Here is a 10,412-nt window from a genome sequence, read left to right as displayed (position 1 = left end):
CAATCGGCGTATAGCCCTATAATTATGTAATCTATTTTTAAGCTTCGTTCCTCATGGCCCAATGGTCAAGGCGTCTGGCTACGATTTCGTAACCACTTCTCGGTTGGAACCAGAAGATTCCAGGTTCGACTCCTGGTGGGGAAGCTTTTTTTTCATTTTCTTGCTTTAGCACTTGACTTTGTGTTAGATGCGATCCATAAATCTGAAAACACAACGCTTACTTTAGCCATATGCTCTTACAACATATAAACAGACTTGGATCTTCATGAAGGTGTATTCCATATATATTCTTAATAAAGCAGGGGGATTAATTTATCAGAAAGATTTTAATCATGGACTTAACAAGTTGTCAGCGAATGACTATTTAGTCCTTGCTGGTACTTTGCATGGCGTTCATGCTATCGCTTCTAAGCTTAAACCAATAATAGATGGTACGCAAGATGATGCGAGGACAGCGCCTAATCAAAATGTAAAACTCTACACTACGGGGAGAGCACAAAATCCAAATACCAATTTGTCAGGACTACAAAGCATAGAAACCGATTTATTCAACCTATACGTCTTCCAAACTTTGACCGGAGTAAAGTTCATAATTATCACATCTCCTAATCCTGTTGTGCATAATTTGCAACCCATCAATGAAACTAAATTTAATAGAGGCGAACTAAACAAACAACTTGAGGCTACCAATATTATATTTAAGCAGTTGTATATTCATTATTCTGATTATGTTATGAAAGATCCTTTTTATTCATTAGAGATGCCCATAAAGAGTCCGTTATTTGATACTAAAGTTGCGGAATTGGTGTCCTGAAAAGAGATATTTTAACGTTGCTATCTATATTCTTTCACCAATTCTTCAATTCCTCCTTTTAAATCAATTTCAGGTTTCCATCCTAGCATTTTAAGTTTATTTAAATTAAGCGAATACCTTGCATCATTGAATTCTCTATCTTTTACAAATGTGATGAATTTTTTATAGTCTATTGTTTTGTCATCAAAATAAATTTCACAGATCAACTTCACAAGAGATAAGTTGTCTATTTCTTCTTCGTTGCCAAGATTGAATACTTCCCCGATTGATTCTGAATGCCAAATAAGATCTAATCCCCTAACAAAGTCACTGACATGTAAATAATTTCGTTTATTAGATCCATTACCGTGAATCCTTATCTTTCGTCTATCGCACAACGACTGCATTGCCATGGGAATAATCTTTTCAGGATACTGACGTGGCCCATAAACATTATTAGACCTGACTATTTTTAAAGGTATATTATAGGAGTGTTTGTAGGCTTGCGCTATTATGTCTACTGCAGCTTTTGAAGCGGCATATGGATTCGTAGGATTTAGAGACGCTTTTTCATCCACTGACTCATTTATCCTTTGCTCACCATAGACTTCGTCTGTCGAAACGTGAATGAATTGGATGGGAAGATTCTGGTTCTGGGATTTTGCTAACCTGACACATTCAAGTAAGTTTTGACTACTTAGTACATTATTTCTTGTGAAATATAAAGGCTGAGTGAATGATCTATCAACACATGACTCGGCAGCAATATGAATAATAGTGTCAATTTGTGCACTGTTAACTATCAAGTTAAATAAAAAGTCAAATTCTTCTGAAAGGTCCTTCTCTATGAATGTGAAGTTTTTATTATTTAATATGTTAGTAAGATACTTGGTGCTATAACTGGATGCATAATTTAATTTATCGATGCCAGTAAAATGATAATGAGGATATTTATCAATAAAGTACTCGAGACAGTGGGATCCAATAAACCCTGCACATCCCGTGATTAAGACATGTTTCTCAAATCCAGAAAGCATGACTTACCAAGTACCGAGTAATTAGTTTTTAGGAAATTAATTCTGTAGAATTTAAATAATTGAATAAAACAGAGTAGCAATAGAATAATGTAACGTTACACTTTTAATGCTCAGAATCCATGACCGGCATTTAAGAAGCTCGGTATTTTGAAGTGCTCGAATACTCACATTGCGTTTAATGTAGCAGTCGCATTCAAGCATACATGATACAACTATCGAATTTTCAAAGAAACGGACGACGCTCGAAACCACGCTGTAACGTTACATTTATAATCTGCCTTATTGAATTTCTATTAGATATTCATCTTACTATAAATATAGAGATAAATCCTTTCATATAGACGTCTTAAAGAATGACTAGTATACTGAACCTTATTGAAAAGCCCACTGATAACGAAATGACTCAAGAATTTGATTTTTCCAATCATTCTCATCGTCGCTACAATCCATTGTCCAACACTTATGTCTTATGTTCACCACATAGGGCAAAGCGACCATGGCAAGGAGCAGAGGAAGAAATCAGAAAACAAAGGCTACCCACCTTTGATCCCAAGTGCTACTTGTGTCCCGGGAATATTCGTGCTACTGGAGATAGTAATCCAAAGTATGAATCAACTTATATATTTGTCAATGATTATCCAGCTGTCAAGTTAGATCAACCAGAGTATCACAGCAAAGAAAGCCACTCTTTAAAAGATAGATTAATGAAATGTGAAGGAGTGAGAGGAAAGTGCTTTGTCATTTGTTTCAGTCCAAACCATGGCTTGACATTACCATTAATGTCTGACGAAAACGTCTTAAATGTTATTGAGTGTTGGCAAAAGCTCTACAGAGACCTCATGGCTGAAGCCTTTCAAAAGAAGGCACCTTTCAAGTATCTTCAAATTTTTGAGAATAAGGGCACAGCAATGGGATGCTCAAATCCTCATCCCCATGGTCAAGCTTGGTGTCTTGATATTATACCCACTGAAGTTGATGAAGAACTTCGAAACATGACAAAGTATAAAGAGAAAAACCAATCGCACTTATTGGGTGACTACGTTGAACTAGAGGTAAAGGAGAAAAAAAGAGTAGTACTTGAAAATGATTCTTTCTTGGTCGTTGTTCCATTCTGGGCTCTTTGGCCATTCGAAACTTTGGTCATCGCAAAGCAACATTTGAGATCTCTTGATGACTTCAATGAGAAGCAAAAACTCGATTTAGCTACGATTTTAAAGAAGCTCACAACAAAATACGATAATCTTTTCAACACTTCGTTTCCTTATTCGATGGGAATCCACCAGGCCCCTTTCGATTGTAAAGATCATAATCAAAATGCTTGGTTCCATATGCATTTCTATCCTCCGCTACTCAGATCAGCTTCTGTGAAGAAGTTTTGCGTTGGCTTTGAAATGTTGGGGGAAGCTCAGAGGGATCTAACGAGCGAACAGGCTGCCTCAAGGTTACAAGAGCTAGATGAGAACGTTCATTTTATGAACAGATGAAATTGATATAGATTTGTGTACTTAGTTAAGCAGTAATTCAATAGTATTAGGAATGAGTAACTGTATGTTCTTTATGAAGCTCCTTCTCTATCATTGATTATGAATAGGTGGCGATCTTAAAACAGGGCCCATTCCGATCTATGGAAGAAGAAAAAAAATTACAAAAAGAAAAAAAAAATTAACTTCTAGATGAAGAGACCAAGTTACGAGGTTGATTTCGTTAAACATAAATGACGATATCGACAGCTTATCAAAGTTGTGATCTGAGCAAAAAGATCAACGAGGGTGATGAAGCTGCTCCCTTAGACTCTCGTATCGGTAAAGATTCTCCTTTCACCTTTGGCCGAAGATATCTTAAAGATGAAAGCGAAGTTTTCAATCATAATGCATGGGACCATGTAGAGTGGGGTGAGAAACAAATCGAAGAAGCAAAAGAGTTTATATCCAAACAGTATGAGCATCCAGTGAAAGATTTCGAAAAAAAGTTATACAACTCTAACCCGGCTAAATACTGGGATATCTTTTATAAGAACAACAAAGAAAATTTTTTTAAGGATAGGAAATGGTTGCAGATAGAATTTCCTACCTTATATAAAATAACCAGTAAGGAATGCCAAGACCCCACAACTATATTGGAAATAGGCTGCGGTGCAGGTAACACTTTCTTCCCTATTCTTGAGCAAAATCAAAACCAAAATCTCAAAATTTTTGGGTGTGATTATCTGGCAGTTGCAGTTGACTTAGTGAGGTCCAATCCAACGTTTCTTGAAAACCAAAAGAGCGGCGTTGCTTATAGCTCAGTGTGGGATCTAGCAAATGAAGATGGTATACTCCCTGAAGATCTTGAACCAAACTCGGTAGATATCATAATTATGGTTTTTGTCTTTTCAGCTTTACATCCAAATCAATGGAATCGGGCAGTAAATAATCTATCAAGAGCTTTAAAACCAGGAGGTGAAATCTTGTTTAGAGACTATGGAAGATACGATTTAGCGCAGGTGCGGTTTAAAAAAGGAAGATTACTTGATGATAATTTTTATATTAGAGGGGATGGCACCAGAGTCTATTTTTTCACTGAAGATGAACTTAGGAGCATTTTTTGCGAAGAGGGACCCTTCAAGGAACTCCAAATCGCAACAGATAGAAGACTATTGGTGAATAGAAAAAAGCAATTAAAGATGTATCGAAATTGGCTACAAGCAGTTTTCAAAAGTTGATATATGGTTGAACCATCACTTGTCATTTTTCAAAATCACAAAGACATACAAAAAGTTGTCAAGATGCTTGAATACATTCCAAAGTTCAAAAATACTGAGTCCATTTTTTCCCATGAAAGAATCTGAATGTATACCATGAATATGAACCAGAGCAATTATATTCGAGCCAGCGAATAGGTCTGGTAAGAGATTTTTCAAAACTGAATCTAATATCACGGGTCTTCCTTCTTCCTGTGATGATACAGGAGCTTGTATTGCATTTGATGCACCTTGAATGTAAATTTTAAGCGGAATTTTATGAATCTTCGCAGGTATTATCTTATTATTTATTTTAGAATTTTGGCTTAGATTATGATATTTTATAGAATCCCATAAATCATCTGAATCATGCTCACTGAGATTCATAATGGGTCGCGAAGTGCCATTTAAAACGAAACATGATTGTTTCAATTGATTCACAACTAGTTCCTTCAAAGATTTTTCGTATGCTATAGTAGTGTCTTCATTCTTGTACATGAATGGGATAATGTGCTCGACAGGATAGTCACTCTGCCTTAATTGTATATTCCAGCAGTTTTCCACATCTCTATTTTCAGAGTCTGAAGGTAAACGCAAATAGTCATATAGTACACCTATAGGTAAATTCCACTTTATCGGAACACTATCGTATTCCAACCATATTGGCTGATATGGGAGATGTTTATCAAACAACTTAAAATAAGAAATAATTAAAGGAAAATGTATGGGAAAGTAAGAATTTCGATAAGCAGTGAATAAGAATTCTTTTCGATCTGAGTTCTTGTCAACCATAAATGAAATCTTAATATTAATGGTACCATTCCATAGTTTACTTTTAATTTCGACTAAGTTCGAGCTCATCGCAATTAGATTTGATCAGCTATAGAACGAATGCAACAGATAATGAGTTAATTCACTTATTATGTAAACCTCTTATAATTTCTTTTAGATCTGCGTATGCGGCAAAGCACCGAGAGGAGCTAATTGTGCGTAGCGATAAAAACTTTATGATAGCTATTGATCTACCCAAAAGAGTGCGACAGCCAGCCTTTTTCAAGTCATCTATAATTAAACACACTTAGATGTCATATATAAACCACATCCTCGAATGCTGTTACGATCGTATGAAAACTTAAGACTGCGATGAGTAAGTCTCTTTCTGGTATTCAAAGGCAGGCTGGCCCTGGAGATGCTACAAGTATGAGGTCCTCCTTCCTAGAATTTCAACATGCAGTATCAACATTTAAGCCTGGAGAGCACTCCATGGATGATCTTCCCAAGCAACTTCCCATCTTCAACTGGAAAACTGGAAAGTATAAAAGAGCGTCTGGTTTGGAACCAGAGAGAGGGAGGAGGGTAATAAGTATGCCGCCGCTACCAAGCTTAGATAGAAAGGTATCCAAGTATTTACCAGATCTTCCTCAATCAAATGGAAAGCGAACAGTCTCTCTGAATTTTGAGAACTATAAGCTCAAGCAACATACCGCAGCATTTTCGAAGCCTCCTCCAACAATTTTTGAAGAGGATGAGCGACCGCATATCAACCCAACGTCTGTGAAGTTAGAATCTACGCATAATATTCAATTACCGCAAATAATGGCTCTTCCAAGTGATGATGATTCGACTTTATTTTCAGATATTCCAACTACAACCGTATCTTCACTTTATGAGAGTTCGGATGATATGGGCTCAGATACGAAGTCTGGCGATTCAAGTGAGTTACAAAGTACTAGTTCAGGAGCCACATCGGACATAATTTCATGCTATGTAGATATCAATGATCTTCAACAGTGGGACACCAATACGGACTACGAGGTGGGAAGCTATATAGATAGTTTATTTGGGAGTGATTATGATGAAGCTGATCATGCTACTCATGTAACTTCAAGAGCATCTAAAATGTCTCAAATGTCTAAAGCTCTTCCATCTATACCACATAGTGAAAATGAAATAAGGGTTAATAAGTTAAGAAAGGGGTTGCAAGAAACATGTTCCCTGCCACTGGTAAATAACAGTCGTGGTTCTATGATTTCTGATAATCGTTCATTATCGCTATCGCCCATTAAAAGTATATCTGACTCAAAGCACGAAATCAAATCATTTGTAAGGCAAAGACCCTACAGTGCATGCTTAGACCTTGGAGATAACTACAATTATTCAAGATATAATATTCCCCATGAAAAAAAGGGCGCCATGTTTCGTTGCTTTAATAATACTCCATAAATGCCTTCCCTAAATCTTAATCAAAACACGTTCAATAGTTGACAGGAGGCATATAAACGCAGAGAACCTCAAGAGATTAGTCAAGACATTTATAATGATTTTTATTCATAATAAGTTCATGTTCATGTTCCCTGTCAATTTTTTGAAAGCTGACTTTAATCAAAGCAAGGGCCTTTAGATCACAGGTTGCAACATATTCCAATAAAATTACTTACAAGGTTTAATACCTTTTTAAAAATTGAATGTTTCATATTGTTTCGTTACGAATATATAGGCATAAATAGGCATCTGCATAAATTTAATTGTACTATAGTTTAGTTATTAAGTCGTCTCCTTTGTAGGATTTTATAAGATCTTCAATATCGTATTTTTTAGCAATTTTTTGGTTTATAAATCTTCCGCCTAAGTAATGGGTCTTTTTTTCCTTATCAAAAAACCTCGCGCATGGCTTCGGTGCAGTTAAGCTAATTAGCATGGTTGACTTGATATCGGCAGCAACTGGTCCTTCATCCACATCCCAGCCAGAAGGGATGTCCACGGAAACTATAGGAGGAATATCGTCATGATTTTCTGAGATAAACGATATTAAACTGTCAAATGGAGGACGCAATGGAGGCTTAAATGAGAAACCAAAAAGTGCATCAACTATTAATTTAGTTTGGTTGGCTCCTTTTGAAGGAATTAGAAGGTCTTTAAGAGAATCAAAGTCATTTATCTCTTGAATTTCAAGATCCCTTAACTGAGTGAGTAGATTTTTATATAATTGGTTTTTAGTGGACCGTTTGGGATAATATAAAATTGGTTCGTAATAGCCCCATAATTTCAAATGCCTCGCAGCCACCAAGCCATCACCTCCATTATTTCCGGGTCCAATCAAAAATAATACCTTATTATTAGCAACTTCCTTGGGAGGGTATTCTCTGTATATTGCTTGTGCAACCGAAAGACCGGCAAGTTCCATCAATTGGTCAATAGAGAACCCACCTGTCGACATCAATTCTTGATCCAACAGGGAAGCTGCCTTTGCAGACAAAGTCTTGAATGAAGTACGATACATTGCAGATATATCCAAGTTAAACAAAGCTATATGTACTAGTTTGTGCAATAGCAATCGGCATAAAAAGAGAAAAGCAAATTAAAAAATATATTTACATATTTCTTTACTCCTAACATGTAGTCATCCGAGTGTACCAAACAATCGCAAATATTTGAATCGCTGGTATATCATACTTCGTAAAATAGTGTGTCCCTAAGCTCTACAGTGCACTTATGATAACCAGGGTCTCATAGTCCAACATACTTTGGATGATAAGCTCTCCATTATCTGTATGATATTATGATTCTCGTCTTCTTGACTTCTGTATGCATGAAGATAGCTAACGTGTAATTTCCATTATCTTACACAAAACAGCTACTACAATGAAAATCGTTGAGAACGCATATTTAAACAAAACACGTAAAGTATTTTCATTAGAATAACAATTGGGTAAAGGTGCTGAGAGAAGACACTAACATGGATTCGCTGGTTACTTTTGATTCAGAATCATTCTCACATGCTTCCCCGATGATCAATTATAGGAAGGATGCTAAGAAGGGGATAAAATTTAAATTCATGGTTGTGGGAGAACCTGGAACGGGCAAGACCACTTTCATCAACAGCTTGTTAGGCAAGAAAGTAATGAGCCATCGCTATGAAGCGGAAGGAGACTCAATCGGAGAGACCAAGACGCTAGCATTCACATCTGCGAAATCTGTGGCATTACCAAGTACTTCCATTTTGACAAAGAACGATTTTGATCCATCGATAGCTAATGAAGAGCCAGGAATCGCTTTGACGGAAACGAAAATTGAGATCCTTGACGAAGAAAATACGAAAATATTGCTCACCATAGTTGATACACCTGGTTTTGGTGAGAATTTTAACAACGAGATTTGTTTTACTGAAATAGAGAATTATTTAAGGCAGCAGTTTGACCAAGTTTTGGCAGAAGAGACTCGAATTAAGAGAACGCCTCGTTTTGTGGACACAAGAGTACATGCTCTTCTTTATTTCATTACTCCAACCGGCCATGGTTTGAGAGAACTCGACATAAGCTGCATGAAGAGATTATCCAAATATGTTAATATCATTCCTGTTATAAGTAAGGCTGATTCTTTCACTTCTAAGGAATTAAGACATTTTAAGCAACAAATTAGAATTGATATCGAGAAGTTTAACGTACCAACTTTTAGGTTTGACAATTCTTTGGATGATTATGATGAAGAGGACGATTACGATTTAATTCAGGAATGTAGATTTTTATCCAAATTGCAACCTTTCGCTATTGTATCGTCCGAAGATGAATTTGAGGTTAGAGACAAAAATACAGGGCAAACTAGAACGATAAGAGCAAGGCAGTATCCATGGGGATTGGTGGATATCAATAATACCAAATATAGTGACTTTGCAATCTTGAAGTCTGTGCTTTTAGGCTCTCACTTGCAGGATTTGAAGGATTTGACTCACGACTTCTTATACGAGACATACAGAACTGAAAGATTAATGAAGGTAACGGGTGGTGAGCAGAATGAGGATGAGGATGAGGAAGAAGAATTCCATGAGTCGCTAGAACATCAGAATGGACCATTTAAGGAGAATCATGAAATTCCGTCCTTATCCAATTTGGCACAGCTAACTGCGTCAACCTCTCGTGGGGATACCGCGTCTGTTTCTTCTTCTTCATCGAAGAAACCAAAATCAATGTTACTAGAAGATTCAGAGGCGGCTGATATGGACGCCTCGAAGTTAAAAGATACTTCCTCATTTATGTCATCTACATCGACAATATCTTTGGAAGGCAAAAATGGTACTTCCCATTCATCCCATCAATCAAACGCTGCATTCAAAAGATTGTCAATTGCCCCTCAACGCAATCAATTACGTCAAATTTCCGAAACCGTACCATACGTTATTAGACATGAAAGAATTTTAGAAAGACAGCAGAAATTGGAAGAGATGGAAATTGCTAGTGCTAAGGAGCTTGCAAATAGAGCTGCTATGTTGGAGAAAAAGGCAGCTTTGTTGAAGGCGAAGGAAAGAATGTTAATGAAACGAACTGAATCTGTTAGACATGATAGTGATACATCCAATAGTAATGGTTCAGCAAATGTTGAAGCAATACCTGATTCTTCTACTTCTCAGGACCCTGAATCGACGCTAAAGAAGGAAGAGACTTTGACTGATCTCCATTCTATAATCAGTAGTAGTTAATAATGAATAAGTTATTCTGAAGAAAAGCTTGTAGTTAATTTTTGTTTATATTCGTTAGGAGCGTCATAAAATACTTAGGACCTTCGCACGACTTATTTTTCCTCACCATGTAAAAAATTAGGCGCCAGCATTGCACGGAATTAAACCCATAACGTTGAAAGATAAAGGGAGTGTCTTAGACTGGTCTATATTTCATATTTTCAAAAGTCTGAAACTACAGGTGTCAGGAATTGCAGCAGAAATCTGCTAGAATACTTAAATAAGTTGATTATAATTACCTACTCAAAAGTCACTACTTATTTTTTTTTTCTTTTTGATTCATTGATATTGAAGAAGGGGCGGTCACATCTATTAAAATCATTAGAAGAAGGCAGTCTAAGTTCAACGATA

General features: G+C 36.5%; 8 protein-coding genes across 8 annotated transcripts; 5 read left to right on the top strand and 3 right to left on the bottom strand.

The window, feature by feature from the left end:
- Positions 1-265: 265 nt before the first annotated feature.
- Positions 266-814, top strand: PRCAT00000076001 (TRAPP subunit; the record flags this gene model as incomplete). The annotated part of the gene is made up of 1 exon (XM_062956689.1): positions 266-814. One exon carries the CDS (start codon positions 266-268, stop codon positions 812-814), a length of 549 nt encoding a protein of 182 aa, XP_062806931.1.
- A 20-nt stretch (positions 815-834) lies between these two features.
- On the bottom strand, positions 835-1,830 carry GAL102 (Gal102p; the record flags this gene model as incomplete). The annotated part of the gene is made up of 1 exon (XM_062956678.1): positions 835-1,830. One exon carries the CDS (start codon positions 1,828-1,830, stop codon positions 835-837), a length of 996 nt encoding a protein of 331 aa, XP_062806930.1.
- Positions 1,831-2,183: 353 nt separating this feature from the next.
- Positions 2,184-3,314, top strand: GAL7 (UDP-glucose:hexose-1-phosphate uridylyltransferase; the record flags this gene model as incomplete). The annotated part of the gene is made up of 1 exon (XM_062956667.1): positions 2,184-3,314. The coding sequence occupies one exon, from the start codon at positions 2,184-2,186 to the stop codon at positions 3,312-3,314; it is 1,131 nt and encodes a 376-aa protein (XP_062806929.1).
- Positions 3,315-3,544: 230 nt separating this feature from the next.
- Positions 3,545-4,531, top strand: ABP140 (Abp140p; the record flags this gene model as incomplete). Its single annotated transcript, XM_062956656.1, has 1 exon — positions 3,545-4,531. The coding sequence occupies one exon, from the start codon at positions 3,545-3,547 to the stop codon at positions 4,529-4,531; it is 987 nt and encodes a 328-aa protein (XP_062806928.1).
- A 15-nt stretch (positions 4,532-4,546) lies between these two features.
- PRCAT00000072001 (uncharacterized protein) lies at positions 4,547-5,410 on the bottom strand (the record flags this gene model as incomplete). Its single annotated transcript, XM_062956645.1, has 1 exon — positions 4,547-5,410. The coding sequence occupies one exon, from the start codon at positions 5,408-5,410 to the stop codon at positions 4,547-4,549; it is 864 nt and encodes a 287-aa protein (XP_062806927.1).
- A 282-nt stretch (positions 5,411-5,692) lies between these two features.
- Positions 5,693-6,772, top strand: PRCAT00000071001 (uncharacterized protein; the record flags this gene model as incomplete). Its single annotated transcript, XM_062956634.1, has 1 exon — positions 5,693-6,772. The coding sequence occupies one exon, from the start codon at positions 5,693-5,695 to the stop codon at positions 6,770-6,772; it is 1,080 nt and encodes a 359-aa protein (XP_062806926.1).
- Positions 6,773-7,079: 307 nt separating this feature from the next.
- On the bottom strand, positions 7,080-7,829 carry PRCAT00000070001 (NADHX epimerase; the record flags this gene model as incomplete). The annotated part of the gene is made up of 1 exon (XM_062956622.1): positions 7,080-7,829. One exon carries the CDS (start codon positions 7,827-7,829, stop codon positions 7,080-7,082), a length of 750 nt encoding a protein of 249 aa, XP_062806925.1.
- Positions 7,830-8,285: 456 nt separating this feature from the next.
- On the top strand, positions 8,286-10,022 carry SEP7 (septin; the record flags this gene model as incomplete). The annotated part of the gene is made up of 1 exon (XM_062956611.1): positions 8,286-10,022. The coding sequence occupies one exon, from the start codon at positions 8,286-8,288 to the stop codon at positions 10,020-10,022; it is 1,737 nt and encodes a 578-aa protein (XP_062806924.1).
- Positions 10,023-10,412: the final 390 nt, after the last annotated feature.

This window comes from Priceomyces carsonii, assembly GCF_900007245.1.
Source record: "Priceomyces carsonii strain CBS4050 genome assembly, scaffold: Debaryomyces_carsonii_scaffold_1, whole genome shotgun sequence".
Lineage (NCBI taxonomy): Eukaryota > Fungi > Ascomycota > Pichiomycetes > Serinales > Debaryomycetaceae > Priceomyces > Priceomyces carsonii.
The sequence above is the reverse complement of the archived record's forward strand: the minus strand, read 5'-3'. Positions and strand labels throughout refer to the sequence as shown.